At 41.1% G+C, this 19,626-nt stretch overlaps 1 protein-coding gene across 2 annotated transcripts in view; it reads left to right on the top strand.

Annotated features, from left to right (window-relative positions):
• slc12a1 (solute carrier family 12 member 1) overlaps positions 1–19,626 on the top strand; it is a 126,114-nt gene that overhangs the window by 8,405 nt on the left and 98,083 nt on the right. Inside the window, exons 2-7 of one of the 2 annotated variants that reach the window (XM_041178415.1) lie at positions 7,593–7,688; positions 15,161–15,300; positions 15,445–15,555; positions 15,730–15,841; positions 15,952–16,079; positions 16,174–16,258. In XM_041178415.1, the coding sequence (XP_041034349.1) occupies positions 7,593–7,688; positions 15,161–15,300; positions 15,445–15,555; positions 15,730–15,841; positions 15,952–16,079; positions 16,174–16,258 (672 nt within the window). Of the gene's footprint in view, positions 1–6,794; positions 6,891–7,592; positions 7,689–15,160; positions 15,301–15,444; positions 15,556–15,729; positions 15,842–15,951; positions 16,080–16,173; positions 16,259–19,626 lie in introns of both variants that reach the window. The other variant, XM_041178414.1, reaches the window with a different exon arrangement.

Genomic DNA, 19,626 nt, shown 5'->3' with positions numbered 1-19,626 from the left:
CTTCTGGTAATTTTACTCGGCTCTATTTAAAGATTTGCTTTGCTCTCTAAATATGGATTTCTCAATGGAAATTTCCTTGTTTTGCTGGTATGTTGAGGAGGAGTCTGAGTATAATTTGTCGATTTAAGATAATTGAGCAAAAGAAGCAATGGTGTTACAATCCCTGTAGAGATTGATAACCTTTAAAAGGATATTTGAATCCCCAGTGACCAACTTAAAGGAATTGCACAACAAGATTTCAAGTTTTATGACTTCTGTAACAAACAAACTAAAATCAGCATTGAGCAAACATGACTTAGTAGGCCACTACCTGTAATACTCTAAACTATAGAAAAGATGACTTATTAATGTCTTAACACGAACGATAAGTCCATGCCACTTATACTTTGCAGTGTGTTTTCTGCAGAATTGCGGTCTTTCAGGAAGCATTCTAAAGTCACTTACAGCTTCCAATGGGTTCACCACTCCTCATTTTTCCAAGTCATAATGTCTAGCAACTGTTGAAGGTCCTCTCCCTCAGTCTTCTGAGATCTCCAAAACAAATTTCAGCAGCAAGGCCCACTCTGGTGCTTTTTCTCCTGGCCTTGACAGGGCAAATCTTCCAGTGTCCTTGCATTGCTGTGGGTTCCTTTTTCCTTGACCTGTAGACAAGTTTCCCCAGCATTCTGTCCAGTAGGTAACCACTTTTTCTCTCTGCAGGTGCAGCAACTGCTCATCCATCTCTGGACAGAATCTTGTGGAGATGACTGGGGTCTCAGCCTCGTTGCCTCTTTTTCTGTAAGGCCTGCATTTTGTGCCACTAATGTGCTTTATTGGCCAGTGGCAGGCCTTCCTGAGATCAAGGCCCCCAGAGGCTGCACCTCTTCTTCTGTATTCAGCAGCACCACAGGTGCAGTGACTACTGCTGGTATGAGATCCACCCGAAGTTTTGGACTGAGGAGAGATCCAGGCGCAATGAGTCATGGTGGGAGGGGCCATGAGGATTCTCAACAAGTCTCTCCCTTCCTGATGCTGGGTCTTTTGATCGGGCACTGAGGCACAACAGTGGTGGGATGAGGCCCTTAAGTGGGCATTAATTTCCCACTTAAGGCCCTGAATTGGCTGCAGGATGGGAAGGCCGTCAACAGGTCTTCCCGCCTTAGGCTTAATCATAGAGAAGGTGGCAGAGTCCCCATTCTCCTGCCCGATCAAATGCTCACTGTCACCAAACTTGTCAGGTGGGAGGACACACGATTCTGTCCTCTGAGGCCTGGAATAACAAGAACATTTGCTTCTGTCTTTGTTTTCAGGTGTTGATGCATATGCATTTCAATAATGCATAACCTGGCCCCTCCGTGGTAACAAAGGCACACAGGCTTGTTGTTGGGAAGTTCTCAGCAGTTCTCATGACTCTCTTCACTACTCAATTTGACCTTAAATTAAAGAGACATGTAATCATCCTATTAAATCTCACATTTGTACCAATGGTGAATGAGGAAATGTCAGTCATGGTCAGTTAGCACACTTGCCTCAATCACAAGGTTTCGGGTTCAAGTCCCACTAAAAAAAGGTTCAGAACAGGATAAACTCGAGGCTGACACTCCGGTGTAGTATTGAGGGAGCACTGCACTGTCAAGGGTGCTGTATTTCTGTAGACCAGACTTGCCCAACCGTTGCATGTAAGAGGCCACATTTCAATTTTATTCTCACTCTGGGCTGGTGTGCAAGCTTTAGAGAGAAAAGGAAACAGAATCAGATGAATGGAAACTTATCTTGCTATGAATCCAAGCAACAGAAATCTGCATCTCCATGAACAAGCTTCAATGAGAGGACTAATTTATTGCTTCACCTTCTCCGCACCATATTGAACACTGATATCTAGTATTGTTTTTGTTGCATAAGAAGCCAATACTTGATGTGGTGCTACAAAGTATTCAGGACAGATGCCTGTCTTGCAGGAGTGATCTTTATTTTGTCCATCTGTTTCACATGATGGACCACATTTCGATCATTTCCTCACTTGCAGGGGCTTCTCTCTGTCACTCCCCCCCCGCCCCCAACTGCCCCCACCTTGTCTTGCGCTTTTCTACAGCCAGCTGCTCCCCTATCTGCCTTCTGTGCTTCTCTGGCCAGCGGGCCCCTTTATTCCCCCTCGTATTTCTCCAGCCCCTGGTCTGAGGGCCTTTCACTGCCCTACCCCTTCCCCCTGGGTTTCTCTAGCCTCTGGCTGGCCTTGTTGTGCACTTCCGGTTCACACCCTTCCCGACTCACTGCTGTACTCCAGTGCTCGATAAAGTGAGAAGTGATTGCTGCTGCTAATTACCTTCCCACTGCTTGCTGCTTGTCCAATCACAGGTTATTTTCGCCCTGCCCTTGCTGTTGTTAGGCTCAGATTTCTGTGAAATACTTTTTGCGCAGCAAGTTGTTAGGACCTGGAATGCACTGCCTGAGGACAGATTCAGGCATGGTTTTCAAAAGAGACTTGAGTCATTATCTGAAGAGGAAATTTTTTGCAGGGCTACAAGGAAAAAGTGAGAGCACTAGGTGATGTGCCTAATGGTCTCCTTCCATGCTGTAACCATTCTATGATTCTGCGTGAAAAAGGATACGCTAGACATCCAAAAAGATATCTCTTCCCTGCACTTACTGACCAAAATTTAGACCAAAGTTTTTACCTGAGCATCACCATAGTGCAGGAGGAAAGGATGTAGAACAGGAGAGCCAGTTAAGAGAACCAGGAGAGCTTAAATAAGAGCCCAGAACTTCTAATAGATAAAGGTCGATACATCAAACAAAGTCACGTCACATCTGTTTACTGACCTGTCATTCTCTCAAAGTCCTTCACTTTCAACAGCTTTTACCGAGGTCCTTCATAAGTCTATATTTCCCCTCAAGTTGACAGCATACACAAAAATAAACTCTTGGCTCTGTTCAAGATGCCTCTACTTGAAACAAGAACATTCACCAGAAAGTGCCAACTAAATATTCTTCTTATAATAATTACTTAATAGTCTGAACACCTTTTCTATTAATTTATGCAAGCTAAACTATAGTTCCTAATCTACTACTCCCAGGAAGTGCTTCTTGAGTGGCTGTGATAGTTATCTTAAAGACTCTGATCTGAGGTAGCTGTTGCCCCAAAAGAATCATCTCCAACAAGCTGACACTTACAGTAGCGAGGGAAGCTAGGCAGGCCCATATCTGAAGCCTTACAGCTGCATCTGCTTCTACCCATAGAGCCAGAGGCCCTGCTGTTGATGTTAACTCTGACTGAATAGCCCAGTGAAGTGATGGCAGCCCTGCAAAAGTGTTCTGAAAAAGTACTTATTAAAGTATTGATAGTTTTTGTGCTGTAATTGACCAAAAAGCAATATAAGCTCTTTCTGACATTGTGTTGCAGAAATTTCCTGGACTATCACTTTTTCTAGGCTATTTTGAAGGTCTTGAACTTCTCGCAGTGCACAGCAGATGTGGATTGTGGAATCCTCAGCTTCTCAACCATATGTGCGAAAATGGCCTCCTTTACCTTTGAATGAGATTGATGTTCCTGAATCATTGCTCTCTTTTGAAGACTTGGCATCTGAGATTTAGATCCCTAGGCTCCTTACTTCTCCATGGAGAAGTATCACTCTTCCGCTTTCCCTTCTAGGTCACCATTCTCACTGCTGCTCGGTGCCTTATCCAGTGATGGCCTTGCCGACTATCTGCCTAAATACTCTCAAGTATCAGTTCTTCAAGTAAGATGCAGGGCATATAAGAATATGGCAGCTGTTGATCTGAAAGTTCCTGGGCAGTCAACAGGATAATACCTTGTACGATGCAATGTACAGAAGAGCTTGTTTAACTAGACAAATATTGACATTTGCCTTTTGTGCTTCTGGTAGTGGAGGAGGAAATGGCTGGTGACTCAATGAATGTTGCTATACTTTTAAAAGTTGGAACGAAATATGGTGAGATTTGCCCAGCCTTTACCAATCTTTTCTTGACAGCTTGTCCTCTCTTAAACCTCTTCTGACCAACTGCTTATTAAATGTAATGCTGCCTGTTCCTGCAGACTTTTTAAGTGATGGTCCTCATTCAATTATCCTTTGCCACTAGTTGAATGTACTTGTTTTTTGGAGGGAGAGAATACGATGATACAGGCTTGAGTGTCATAATTTGCCACATATAAGATCGCAAATACTTTGTTCCTTTATTAAAAAGAAATGTCTTTGTGGACTAGAAAAAATCCTTTTGACAGACAAAATGAATTGATAATGGCTTTGAGTGAACAAACTAAGTGTTTGTAGAAGTGGTACTTTTCAGAAGTGCTGAAAGATAAAATATATAATGGTACAGAGGGGAGTGAAGTTCTGAGTCATACAGGATGTATATTACCTCTCTGATACTTGACTTGGCCATCCTGTGAGATCATTTAACTTCTCCATTATGTGGCAGTTTTTTGGGCGGTGAAAATTGCGTTGACTACCTCAACCACATCCCTCCAGAGAGACCACACTCCTGTAGGGCCTCCTGTCCTCAATGCCCATTAGAAGATTCCTTCTGACTTTCATTTCGATCAACAAAACAGTGCCTCCACAGATATATTGAAACAAAATCTGGTGGTATTTCTTGCTGCTGCAAATGTTGATGTTGGAGAGAAACTTGAAAATTGAGGAAAGGAAAAGCAATGGATGCGTGAAGACTAAAGTTGTACTGGGAGTCCAGAGCACCCCATAAAGGAGAATGGCACAAAGTCCTTGATGCCCCATTTAAGAGCCAAGTCACATTGCTTTTTTGAAGTTCTAGTTGGATATCTAGCCAATGTTGCGTTTTTTTTTCATTCCTTCAATTAAGGGCAAATAGATCTGAAATTTTAAAAGACTCGAATATGACTAGAAACTTCTCTAAATTTTTTTTTAGGCTGAACAAGACCATTTGCTGTCACTGTTGTATTCTGGCCTGACAGTGCTGTGGGGGTATCTTCACCACATGGATTCTAGTGTTCAAGAAGAAGATTTACCACTATCTTCTTGAGGGAACTTGGGAAATGAGCAAAAAATGTTGCCCTTGTTTACAACTCTGACCTCTTGGGGGGGGTAAAAAGTAATTTGAACAACAACTGAGCTTCCAATCCATTAAATTCTACTTTTACCTTCGTAACATTGTGCACCTCCACCCTGTCTCAGTCTATCTGCCACTAAAATACTCATCCACGTATTTGTCGCCATAGACTCAACTATTCTACTGCTCCCCTGATACCAGATGTATTTAAAAGGAAAATATTTGAATTAATCCTTGTGGAAATCAATTGTCCTACAGTAAATACTGTGGTTTCCCTATAAATTATTAATATCATCTTTTACTGTTAAGGTCCTTTGGCTCTCCAGAGTGGCAGTGTAAATTGTAGTAGATGATGCTGTTGCAGTTCAGCAGGCATGGGTCACTTGTACCAGCTATTTGCTGATATAGACGCCTCCTCTCAGAGGTTCTGGCAGTGTGACATGGTAAACATGTTCATCACTGTAGTGTGCATGAGTTCTTAATCTCTTACAACGATTTAAGGAAGTGTTCCCCAAGAGATTGGAAACTAATCCCACCATTGTATATGCTTCTCAGTGGAAAGATGCACAGTGACCGTAGCAGAGGGCTGGGTACTGCAGGTTGCCTGTTGATGGCCTGGGTGTGGATTAACTAATAAAGAAGATGGGAAAGCATTTTTATAAAACACTGTTTTACACGTGTGGCATTTGTTGTATCTCCTTTGCTCTAGTCAACAACATAAATGTTTTCAAAACAAAAACAGAATTACCTGGAAAAACTCAGCAGGTCTGGCAGCAACGGCTGAGAAGAAAAGAGTTGACGTTTCGAGTCCTCATGACCCTTCAACAGTTCTGTTGAAGGGTCATGAGGACTCGAAACGTCAACTCTTTTCTTCTCCGCCATTGCTGCCAGACCTGCTGAGTTTTTCCAGGTAATTCTGTTTTTGTTTTGGATTTCCAGCATCCGCAGTTTTTTGTTTTTAACATAAATGTTTTGTTTATTGCCTCAAATGAACTTCCCAAAAGATGTGTACATTTTCTGTTGGCCTGTACTTTCACTTATTACCATCTGAGAAAAGACTTGAAACCTTGTTGAAGGTAACCTCCATGGTGCAGATTTTTTTAAATGTATAAACAGTATATGGATTTATGACTTGTGTGCCACTGCTGGTAGAATATTTATCCAAGTGATTGAATCTGTTCTGCATCTGTCATAGAATCTATTGCAAAGGCGCACTAAATCTTTTAGAATTCAAATCCCAGCTTTAATTTTTTTGTTTATTTATATGAGCAACTTAGATTTTCCATATCTGAAGTTTCTAAATGTAGCAAACTACCAGCAGGTTTTTGTTTACTGCCAGTAAAAAGAAATCCCAGGAAGAATGTACTATTAGTTTCCAATCTCTTGGGGAACGTTTTTCTGAGGAAGTGACTGTTTCTCCTTTGGTGTGAGTAGTTCAAGTTGTTGTTGTTTTCTCTTGGATTGATCACCCATTTGAAAGTGTGGAGTTAGTAGAGTTTCATTGATAGTACCTATATTCTGCCTTTTGTTAGTTGATAAGTTTTTATAAAACTTGCTATAATCAATAAACTTCAATACTATTTACTGATGTGGTGTCTGAGTCTTTGACGGTTATATCTCTGTCGAATTCAAACATTTTAAAATGGCATCTTGGATTTCAGTATTAGGCAGTGCACAGCTAAATTGGAACAGTCTAAAATATCAAATATCCCCATTTTTAAACTTGTAACAATGTCTCAGTTTGTATAACTATTTAAATTCATTGTCGACAGGTCTTGGAGTTGTTATTATCCTTCTGGCTACTGTAGTAACATCAATTACTGGGTTATCAACTTCTGCTATATTGACAAATGGATGTGTTCGTGGAGGTAATGATCTTAGCTATACTTGGGTCACCAAAACATGGAACTGATTATGGTAGGTGTATAGCCTATTGGCAGCATTTTACTCTGTCTTGCTATCTATGCGAATTTGAGTTCGCAATGTTTGACAGATATCAACAATGTTGCCAAGATGACAGTTGGGTGAAGCCTGCAATCACTTCCAGCCTGAGTAAGGTAATGATACTTGGTATCTTGCATCTACACTTCGAGGATGAGAGCAACACAGATACCATGTTAAATTTTGGTACGTTTCAGCTTTTCTGCACAAGGGCAAGAGCATCAAGGATTCCTTTCAATTCTTGGTACATTTCAGGTTTTCTGTTCATGGACGAGAGGAGCAAATATTCCTTTACAGCTTTTGGTACGTTTCAGAGATTCTGTTCAAGGACGGGAGCAGCACAGGTGCCTTGTCAGTTTTTGGTATTCTGCTCAAGGATGAGAGCAGCAAAGATTCTTTTTAATTTTTGGTACTTTTCAGGTTTTCTGTTCAAGGACGTGAGCAGAAAAGATTCCTTTGTCGCTTTTGGTACTTTTCAGGTATTCTGTTCAAGCTCGGGAGCAGCAGATTCCTTTTAAATTTTGGTACTTTTCAGGTTCTAGGTATCTATACTAACTAAAGGGTTGAATTGCTGCATTGATATTACATATGGAAAAACATACTTAAAATACATCTGGAATTCTTTACAGGTCTTGGAGTCATCATCATTTGCCTGAGTACGGTGGTAACTGTTGTAACAGGTATCTCTATGTCAGCCATTTGTACCAATGGAGTTGTTCGAGGAGGTAATGTAAAAAACAATTCTTGCAATGTTCAGAAATTTAGTGTCAAATGAAGATTTTTTTAAAGGGAAAATAGCATGTGTCATAGCTAATGTGGTGTGTGAAACCTTCACATTGCCACCAATTTAAAAAAAAATAGAAAATATAATTTACCCAGATTTTAAAGAAACTTATTCTAAAATATACTTTTCAACTTGTCAACTGCAATTTGTGTTGCACAAAAAGAAGGTAAAACATGGTTCTTTTTCCTTCATTAAATTAATTGATAAATTTTAGGGGTACCTGAATGCAGATAAAATGTTTGTTCCAAGTGTTGCAACAAAACAAAATGTTGTAGGATTTTAACATTTGTAAGTATGTTAAATGCTATTTTAACTAACAGAATAAACTACTCATTGGCATCATTTTAGTTGTACAAATGGACTACAGTATTGTATCTACAAACTCAAAATTGAGATCAAGAATTGCCACGTAAACTACAAGCCACTATCGGTACATTTTTCTCTTGCCCTAATAAATTTAAATTTGGGAGTTTGAGGAGGAGGATTCTCTAAGACTAAAGTACTCTTTCCCCAGTGCCCCATTACAAGGTAAAAAGAAGTCAGAGAATACTCCAAAGAAGAGTCATAGTGGATTCAAAACTTTAGCCATGTTCCTCTTTCCACCCATACTGGCAGATCTGCTGAGAGTTTTTCCAGCACTTCTGTTTTCATTTTAGCGATTGTGTCCCTGCTAAAGGATCACTTCTGTTTTGAACCCTACTTGGATGATTTTTCTAGATCCCTTTTTGTATTTTTATCCCACACTGTAGCTTTTTAAACATTTTTTTGTTTGCTTCTCCTAAGGCACTAAATGAGTGCTACTAGGTGGGTATATTGTGAAATGTGATGCCCGAGCTTCAGGAAGCGGACCTGAATATATTCTGAAAAATTCTGACTAAACTAATTTTTGTTCTTTTCTATCTTGAGGTAGTTGAAGTCGCCTGATATTTTATTGTATCATATTTCTGCACTGTCTGCATTTCTTTCCCTCTATATCATTGCCATTGTTTGGTAGTGTGTCATATACGTGCAGAACAATACTATTCCCTTACAAAAACAAAAATACCTGGAAAAACTCAGCAGGTCAGGCAGCATCTGTGGAGAGGAACACAGTTAACGTTTCGAGTCCAAATGATCCTTCAACAGAACTAAGGAAAAATAGAAGAGAGGTGAAATATAAACTTTTTTTTGGTGGGGGGGTGGGTGTTGGGAAACGGACAAGTAGAGCTGGATCGAGAGCCAGTGATAGGTGGAGATAACCAAAATATGTCACAGACAAAAGGACAAAGAGGTGTTGAAGGTGGTGATATTATCTAAGGAATGTGCTAATTAAGGGTACAAAGCAGACAAGCAAGGTACAGATAGCCCTAGTGGGGGTGGGGTGGGGTGAAGGAATTCAGACCTGCTGAGTTTTTCCAGGTATTTTTGTTTTTGTTTTGGATTTCCAGCATCTGTAGTTTTTTGCTTTTAATACTATTTCCTTTCCTAATCCTTATTTCTATCCCTTGGGTTTGGAAGGTGCTGTTGAAGGAGCCTTGGTGAGTTGCCACAGGGCATCTTGTATATGGTACACACTGCTGCCTTTAATGTAATGAAATATCCCAAGGTGCATCACAGGAGTGTTTTAAAATAAAATATGACTCCACAGCACAAAGATCAGAGGACTGAAATCTTGGTCAAAGAGGAAGGTTTTATGATGCGCCTTAAAGGAGGAAAGTGAGGTAGAGAGGCATAGGGAAGAAATTCTGGAGTTTAAGGCCTAAGCAACTGAAGTCACCACTCCCATTTAAAATCTGAGATGCTCAAGAAGCCTGAATCAGAAACACAGATAACTTGGAGTGTTGTGAGGCTAGAGGGGATTAAGCGGGTGAGGCAACGGAATTGAAAACAACAATGAGAATTTTAAAATCAAGCTATTTCTTGACAGGAAGTCAGTGTAGGTCAGCGAGCACAAGGGTGATAGGGGAATGGGAAGCGGTGTGAGTTAAGATGGAGGTAGCCGAGTTTTGCATGACCTCAAGTTTACAGAGGGTAGAATGTGGGAGACCGGCCTGGAGTGTATTGGAAAGTAAAGTCTAGAAGTAACAAAAGCATGAATGAGGGTTTTGGCAGCAGATGAGCTGAGACAGGGTCAAAGTTAGGTGATATCACAGAGGTGAAAGTAGGTGGTCTTAGAGTTGGTGCAAATATGTGGTTGGAAACTCATGTTGGGGTCAAGTTAGACAAACAGGTTGCAAACCTATCAGCTTAACCTCAGACTGTTCTAGGGAGAGAGATGGAGTCAGTAGCTAGGGAACAGCATTTACGATGACTGCTCCAATGCCTTCAGTCTTCCCAATATTTAATTGGAAAAAACTTCTACTCATCCAGTAATATATGTTGGATAGGCAGTCTGCTATTTGGCAACAGTGGAGGAATTGAGAGGTGGGAGTGAGGTAGAGCTGGGTGTTTTTTTTAATTATTCGTTCATGGGATGTGGGCACCCCTAGCTAGGCCAGCATTGATTTCCTGTCCCTAATTTCCCTTGAAGGTGGTGGTGAGCTGCTGCTGCCAGTCCATGTGGTGTAAGTGCACTCACAGTACTGTTAGGGAGGGAGTTCCAGGATTTTGACCCAGCGACAGTGAAGGAACACTGTTTCCAGGCCAAGATGGTGTGGCTTGGAGAACTTGCAGGCTATGGTGCTTCCATCTGTCTGCTGCCCTTGTCCTTCTAGATGGTAACAGTCGTGGGTTTGGAAAGTGCTGTCTAAGGAGGCTTGGCGAATTCCTGCAATGCATCTTGTCGATGATGCATTGTGCGTTGGTGGTAGAGGGAGTGAATTTTTGTGGATGTGGTGCCAATCAAGCGGGCTGCTTTGTCTTGGATGGTGTCAGGCTTCTTGAATGTTGTTGGAGCTGCAGTCATCTAGGCAAGTGGAGAGTATTCCATCGCACCTCTGACTTGTGCCTGTAGGTGGTGGACTGGCTTTGGGGAGTCAGAAGGTGAGTTACTTGCTGCAGAATTCCTAGCCTCTGGCCTGCTCTTGTAGCCACAGTATTTATATGGCTAGTCCAGTTCAGTTTCTGGTCAGTGGTAACCCCCAGGATGTTAATGGGGGATTCAGTGATGGTAATGCCATTGAATGTCAAGGGACAATGGTTAGATTCTTTTTTGTTGGAGATGGCCATTGCATGGCACTTGTGTGGTGCACATGTCATTTGCCACTTGCCAGCCCAGATCTTGCTGCATTTGGACATGGACTGCTTCAGAATCTGAGGAGTTATGAATGGTGCTTAATATCGTGCAATCATCAGCGAACCTTATGATAGAAGGAAGATCATTGATGAAGCAGCTGAAGATGGTTGGGCCGAGGACACTACCCTGAGGAACTCCTGCAGTAACGTCCTGGAGCTGAGATGATTGAGCTCCAACAACCACAAGCATCCTTTGTGCTAAGCATCACTCCAACCAGGGGAGAGTTTTCCCCTGATTCCCATTGATTCCAGTTTTGCTAGGGCTGCTTGATGCCACAGTTGGTCAAATGCTGCCTTGATGTCAAGGGCAGTCACTCCATCACCTCTGGAGTTCAGCTCTTTTCTTTTCTTCCATGTTTGAACCAAGGCTGTAACGAGGTCGGGAGCTGAGTGGCTCTGTCCGAACACAAACTTGGCGTCAGTGAGCAGGTTATTGCTAAGCAAGTGCCACTTGATAACAATGTTGATGACCCCTTCTATCATTTTACTGATGATTGATAGTAGACTGGGGTGTTAATTGGACATGTTAGATTTGTCCTGCTTTTTGTGTACAGGACATACCTGGGCAATTTTCCATATTGCTGGGTAGATGACAGTTTTGGAACTGTACTGGAACAGCTTGGCTAGCTGTGTGGTGTTGTCAGCTGAAAACTGATGCTTTGCTTTTGAATGATGTTGCCGAGGGGCAGCATGTAGATAAGAAATAGGAGGGGGCCATGAATTGGATTGATCCTTGGGACTCTAGAGGGTAATGGTGCAGGATCAGGAAGAGATGCCACTGCAAGTGATTCTCTTGCTGTGATTGGATAGATAAGAGGTGAGAGCAGTCGCACCCAGCTGCGTGACATTGGAGAGGTATTGGAAGAGGATGGTGTGGTCCATAGTGTCAAAAGATGTAGACAGGTTGAGAAGGACAAGGAGAGAAATTCCACCTAAACTGCAGTCACAGTAGCATGTCATTTGTGACTTTGCCATAGTACTTAACAGAGGTGGAAAGCTGATTGGAGGGATTCAAATATGGGGTCCTGGGAAAAATGGGAATGAGTTTGGAAAGTGACAATTCATTCAGGGTTTTTGGAGAGGAAAGAGGTTGGAGATGGGACAATAGTTTGCAAGGATGGTGGGGTTGAGAGCAATTTTTAGAGAGATGTGATGACCTTTTAAAGGAATGAAGGGCAACACTTGGAGAGAACCCCATTAACAATGTTAGTTAATATGGGACCAGGAGGGAAGGTTGAGTGGTTAGCAGTTTAGGGCATAGGATTGAGGGAGCAGAAGATGGGTCTCACGGACAAGATGAGCTTAGAGAACATAGAGGAGAGAAACTAGAGCAAGATACTGAGTTCAGGGCTGGGGCAGGGGAAACATTAGAAGTTTGGCCAGGTGGGTTAGTGGCAGGGAGAGATGCAGCAGAAGCAGCTGAATTAGGTGGTCACAATCTTACTGACAATGAAATCCATAAAATCTGGACAGGGGAGAGGGGTTTAAGGAGACTGTTTGCAGTACAGGAAAGATGCTGGGGTTTATCTTTGCAGTCCAGGATCATCCTGGGAGACAGCAGTTTTAGCAGACGAGATCAGAAAAAGTTTGGGGGAAATGAGGAATAATTTAGAATACAGCAAATGTAATAGCTTTCAAAAGGGACTCAAACATACATTTGAAAAGGAGAATTTTTCTGGCTGTTGGGAATGAGCAGAAGAATGGGAGTAATTAGATAGCTCATTGAAAGAGCTGACAAGTATGTGGGCAAAATGGCTTCTTTCTGTGATCTATGATTCTATATTGGAACCTGGAGAGGCATATCTGCCTCTTGGCTGCTTATCCCTGTATTCCAGTACCTTAGTCATAGTTGAACAAACTCCTGCAATACTCCTGTACATACTTGGGGCCCTAAACCTGAATGGCAGCCAACTTGTGCCCAGGATTTAAGTTATTGGAGATCAATGTACTCTCTGGAATAAAACGTAGTTCTGAAGAAGAGTCATATTGGATTCAATGGGCAGAATTGTCCCCTATTTGCACTAAGTGCAGTAGTGGGTGGGAGAAAAGGATGTTTTACCCACTGACCGCAGAGGTGGGTTAACGTGTCATATCGTCCCAATCCCCTCATTAATCATGCATTTCTGGGAAATATGCTGCTGCTTGGGTGAGTAGCCACCGATTTGCTGGCCATGCTGTCACCTCGCTGCTTCCTCCTGCTGGGTGCCATATTTAAAATTCAGCCACGTGCACCTCTGCTTCCAGCCCAGGAGGGCACCAGTGAAGACATGGCCCCAAAAGCCAAGAAGTATGCAGCCCCACAATTCAGTGATGCATCCCTGGGATGCCTTCTGGACACCATCGGAGTCTGCTGCAATGTCCTCTGCCCCCCGCTCTGGCTGCCGGAGGCCCATCAGTGTCACCACTTTGGCTTGGGAGGTGGTGGCAGAGGTGGTCAGTGCCAACACTGCACAGAAGAGGTTCACCATCCAGTGCAGAGAGGGGGTGAATGATCTCATCTGTGCTGCCAGGGTAAGAATGATCTCATCATTCTAAATTCTCTCACTCACAAGCCCATCCACTGGTATCTTTCTCACTGCTCGCTCAAGGGACATCACCATTCACTCTGTCTGTCTGTCTCTCACACTCTCACTCTCACATATTCCAGGATGTAAAAACCTAGTTTGTGTATTCTCCTGTCTTAAATTAATACTAGAACTCTAGTAACATTCTGGTGAATCTGCGCTGCACTGCCTCCAACGCCAATATATCTTTTCTAAGGTTTGATGTCCAGAGTTATACATGGTACTCCAGATATGGGGCGGAATTTAGAGCAATATGCCAAAGCGGGTTTCATGGCAGGAAGGGCTTTAGAATCGGGCAGGAAATGATAGCTGAATTAAATGGCCAGCCGGAAGGCAGTAAGATGGTGAACTGACATCAGTGCACGGGAAGTCAATTCAGATAATTAAGAAGGCTGTTACAGGTAATTTGTATGCTGGTGAATGGGATTAAACATACCTTTGGCTATTAAGTGAGTGGTAAGCAGGGATCATGGGCTGTCAGATCCCTAACAACTAAAAGCTAGTGGTGTTGAAGTGGGGTGGTACAAGGTCAGCTATTTCACAGCTGCCTTCCACAGCAGGATGGAACGAGTTGGCAATGGAACAGTCTGAGGGGTGCAGTTCACAACGTGCCAGCAGCCAGTGACATTTTCTTCCAACTTAACTGTGCAACATGGTCTCTTTGGCATTGGAACCTGGGTTGTATGAAATATGATACCAAGAGCAGCAGAACTTGGAATTTTAGAATATAATCACCTATCATTATTTTATTGAGTAATCTTGCAGAACCTTGGTATGGAACCAGATTAATACTGCCCTAGTCAGTTTAACTTGCCCTCTTTCACTTTTTAATGGAGATCACAATATTGAATGTATGAATGGAGCAACTGGGCAGGGGAGCGCCTGGAGGCGCCAGAAGCAACATTATTGGTGAGATCCGCTAAAGGGCCTGCCTCGGCCACATAATTGGACCGATCCCCTTTGTCACTTTCCCTAATTGGCCAGCTGCTGTGTGATTGCAATCAGTCGTCTCCCTCCCACCCACTTGAGAATCCCATCAAATTCTGTCTGCCAGTAGAAGCTGCATCTCCACTAAATTCAGCGATGGTCTAACTAGGCCTTTGTATAGCTGTAGTAAAACTTCCTCTCCTTTATATTCTGGCCTCTAAATAGTGATCTGTGCACGTGTCTCTAAATCTCTCAAGTCCTCCATTGTTCCTAGCTTTTCACCATACTCTGGTCTGTGCATTTTTAGACCAAGCAGAGATTCTGTGAGTAAATTTTGCAGTAGCTTGGTACTTAATTTACTTTTAGATCAAATATTTAGCGTCTATAAAACCAAATGTATATTTGAAAATTCTTGTTGCAACTACATTTTTGTTAAAGTTCACCAAAAAGCCTAAAATTTAATTTGTATAATTGAACAAATGAAAAATATTATTGGATTATTTTCAAAGCTGAAATTAATGAAAAAGCAATTTCAATGTCCAATTCTCTAGAAAGTTAAATGATCATTTCTTGAATCTTAGCTGAGTTAAACATGTATTGTTATAACTTCGAGGAGCCCCTCCCTTACTTATAATAATTTGGGCATAACCTTATGTTGGCATGTGATTTTAATTTTTATTTAGAATTAACTATCTTCTGACCGAAACAGGTGGTGCCTACTATCTCATATCCAGAAGTCTAGGGCCAGAATTTGGTGGATCTATTGGTTTAATCTTTTCCTTTGCCAATGCTGTAGCTGTGGCCATGTATGTCGTTGGGTTTGCAGAAACTGTAGTGGACATATTGAAGGTAATCCATAATATCGGTTTGTTACAACGTATATAGCTGTGTCATCTTTAATTTATATTGAACTAAGTTTGTAATTAACTTTTCGTAAAATCCTGTCTTTGAACTTCATTATATTTTTGGCAATAATTTGTCATCCTTTTTCAGGAAAATAATGCACTTATGGTGGATCCAGTCAGTGATATACGAATAATAGGTTGCATTACAGTAGTAGCACTTCTTGGTATAACTGTAGCTGGCATGGAGTGGGAATCAAAGGTAAGGTTTTAGCTGCATTTTATACATATTTAGTGCAGCTGAAGTAAGAGTTACTTTAACAAAGTGTCTTGTTTTATTAGACAAAACCCAAATGATATTTTTTCAGTTATTTACTTTGATAGTAAGTGTGATGCATTAATGCAAATTAAACAGCTACTTTTTGTCTTTTAACAGGCTCAAGTTTTTCTTCTGATAATTCTTCTTATCGGTATTGTTAACTTTTTTATTGGAACTGTCATTCCAAGTACCTTTGATAAAAGAAGTAAAGGTTTCTTTAACTACCAAGGCAAGTTCTGTGTTTTCTTATAGAACAAGTTTGGGAGGGATTAAAGCTTGCAGTCCAGTTAAATTTGAGTGCTAAATTTAGCAGTACCTTATTATTTTCAACCTATGCAGCTAACTTATTCGCAGAGAATTTTGGACCGTCTTTCAGGGATGGAGAAAGTTTCTTCTCTGTCTTTGCCATCTTTTTCCCAGCTGCTACTGGCATTCTCGCTGGTGCCAACATCTCGGGTGATCTAAAGGTATGTTCTTATTGAATACGTTTTAGATTAAGCTTTATGTTAACCAATTTAATTTATAATGAAAAGGTTTGTGACTCAAAACTTTACTTTTCAGGATCCACAAACAGCCATCCCTAGAGGAACATTGTTGGCAATTTTCATAACAACTTTGACTTATATAGGTGTTGCCATCTGTATAGGTAAGGTATATAACTTGTTCTTGAATAATGATTTGTTTAAGGACTGAAACGATCACAAGAGATTGTAGACAAATGAATAGACATCATGGCTCAGATTTTCCACTTTTGTGTTTGTCAGCACGGGTTACGCGGAATGAGCAGTAATCACAGGCTGGTAAGTATAAAAGTGGAAGGTTCATGCCCTTGATCTTTGTGCATACAATATAAAAATACTAAAGCACAAGCATTTATTTTCACAAATTGAGCCATACTCTGAGATAAATAAATTGAGAGAGATATGTTAACCCTTAAATTGCCAAAAAGTATAGAGAAGTTATTGGCCCCAAGTTTGTCGGGAAGGTGTGGAGGTGCATCGTTAGAGAGGAACACTGGAATGCAAAAGTCCATCTGAATTAAAAGACAGAATCTCTTTTTTTTAAAAAAAAACTCCTTTGCCAGCCAGGCAGAAGACCTCAACCAGGGACTGCTGGGGCCAGAACTGGTGAAAGGCATAAGCCTGAAATATTAACTCTTTCTCTCTCCACAGATACTGTCCAGCCTGCCGAGTGTTTCCAGCAATTTTTGTTATTTTAGATTTGCAATATTTAACTATGGTTTCATTTATTTACAATTAACTAGGTAGTGCAGTGGACGTTGTGCACATGGATTTTAGCAAGGCATTTGACAAGATCCCACATGGCAGATTGATCAGGAAAGTAAAAGCCCATGGGATTCAGGGTAATGTGGCAAACTGGATAAAAGGTTGGCTTTGTAACAAGAAACAAAGGGTAATGGTCGATGGATGCCCTTGTGAATGGAAGGTTGTCTCAAGTGGTGTTCTACAGGGCTCGGTGTTGGGACTCTTGCTGTTTGTGTTATATATTAACAATTTGGATGTGAACGTGGGGGGCACGATTGGGAAATTTGCGGATGATACAAAGATTGGCTGAGTAGTGGATAGTGTAGAGGATAGCCATTTTCTCCAAAATGATATAGGTGAGTTGGTGGAGTGGGTGGTGAAGTGGCAGATGGATTTTAACATAGAGAAGTGTGAGGTCATACATTTAGGGAGGTCAAACAGTTACAGGAATTGCAAAATAAATGGGATTATACTAAGAGGGGTAAATGAAGTGAGAGATTTTGGTGTACAAGTACACAGGTCCCAGAAGTCAGCAGTTCAAGTAGACAAGGTTGTAAAGAAGGCATATGGAATGCTCTCCTTCATTGGTAGAGGTATAGAATATGAAAGTAAGGTTATAGTGTTGGAATTGTATAAAACATTGGTGAGGCCACAACTGGAGTATTGTATGCAGTCCTGGTCACCACATTACAGTAAGGACGTAATAGCCCTGGAGAGAGTGCAGAGGAAGTTTACAAGAATGTTGCCAGGGTTAGAAAAGTGTATCTATGAGGAGAGATTGAATAGGTTGGGGTTATTTTCCTTAGAACAAAGAAGGTTGAGAGGTGACTTGATTGAGGTGTACAAAATTGAGGAGAATAGATAGTGGACAGGATAAAATTGTTTCCTTTGATGGAGAATTCTAGAACCAGGGGACATAGATTCAAGATAAGTGGCAGAAGGTATAGGAGGGACATGAAGAACTTTTTTACGCAGAGGAATTTGCTGCCCATGTTGGTGGTAGAGGCAGAAACTGTAAACTCTTTTTTTAAAAAAAAGTACCTGGAACTGCACCTTAAGTGTTGATAGCTGCAGGGCTATGGGCCGGGTGCAGGAAGGTGGGATTAGAAAGTGCACCTGGGTGTCCTCGGGTTGGCATGGACAAGATGGGCCAAATGGCCGCCTCCTGTGCTGTAATTTTTCTATGCTTCTAACTGGTTTACAGAATAAATGGTGTTGGCATATACTATACAGCACATAGTAATTTACAGTACAAAGAACTAGCACTACTGCTTAAAGAATTAACTGTTTTCTTAGATCTGTCATTCTTAAATTATACTGTTCTGCCCCCTTACATTGGTCGATGCAACCAAATATATTTAGTACTGCACTAGAGCTGCTTCCTATGGAGTTTTAATTTTAGGTTTTAATTCTTTTCTGTTCACTATTATTGGGAATCTGTAGCAAATTATGTGTAACTATTTAATCATTGAATAATCTATAGTCTGCAAATTTTGGCATTTGTGTAAATTGTGACCATAACAGAAGATTTCAAATGACTTTCATTACTTTGGATGTTGCAGCCAAGTTGTTGCATATGATGAATATGTTATAGAATTCTACTAACAAAGAACAATATATATCTTGGAATAATGCAATCAGAAGATTAAGACAAAGTTGGACCACAACAAAGAAGCATGAATAATTTATACCTGTCATCTGGATCACTATTTAACGTACGAATTAGAATCTGGAGTAGGCCATTTGGCCTCTCACATTTGCTCTGCCATTTGATGAGATCATTGATCTGATTGTGGCCTTAACTCTACTTTCCTTGCCTACCCTTTATTATCTTCAACTCCCTTGTCAGTCAAGAATCTACCAAACTCAGTCTTAAAAATATTTAATGACCCTGTCTCCACTGCGCTTCGGGGAAGAATCATCATTATGTATAATGACCATGGTGGGTGTTAAGTTTTGCCGAACAGACACCCAGGATCAGGAAGATGCAACCAGACAACCTATACTTCATGATTCTGATACTGCACCCAACATACTATTTCTTTTATTCATCTATTGATTCAAAGGCAAAAAATTCTTACACTAGACTTAAAGCAGAGTTAAATTAGTTTAGTACACGTATCTTCCTTGTGCATGAATATTGTCATTTCTCCAAACATTGCATGCATGGATAAACTTTTTTAATTTTTTGATTGCAACTTGTTAACATGCTGACATATTTAGTTTTTTTGGGTGCACTTAAATATTTTGGTTACTGGCTAGTGAGGATATGGCTTAATTATAAACCTAGTATGGGTATGTGATTATTGTTTTATTAATTGTGTTTTATTAACAATGGCAGTCTTCATTCAATGATATTAATCTTGCCTCTGAATCGGACGATAGAGGTACCAAGCATCACTAAGTGCACACTCAGCTGCAGCCTCAACTGCAGACTTAAGGGAGTTCTGCATAGGCAAATGCCATCTTTTGGATGAGATGTTCCAACCATGGTTTTATTAGAAGAACATACGAACTTGTGAAATAGGAGCTGAAGTGGGCCATTGGGCCTTTGAGTCTGCTTCACCATTCAATAAGATCATGGCTGCTCTGTTTGTTTCCAGTTATACAATCCCATCTACCCCCAATAACCTTTAGATTCTTGCTAGGCAAGGGGAACCATCTACTTCTGCCTTTAAAATATTCAGTGATTCAGCCCACAGAGAATTCCAAAGTGGCACAACAACTTCTCCTCATCTGTCCTATAAAC

This window comes from Carcharodon carcharias, chromosome 32 (genome assembly GCF_017639515.1).
Source record: "Carcharodon carcharias isolate sCarCar2 chromosome 32, sCarCar2.pri, whole genome shotgun sequence".
Taxonomy (NCBI): domain Eukaryota; kingdom Metazoa; phylum Chordata; class Chondrichthyes; order Lamniformes; family Lamnidae; genus Carcharodon; species Carcharodon carcharias.
This window is presented reverse-complemented; position numbering and strand designations above follow the sequence as displayed.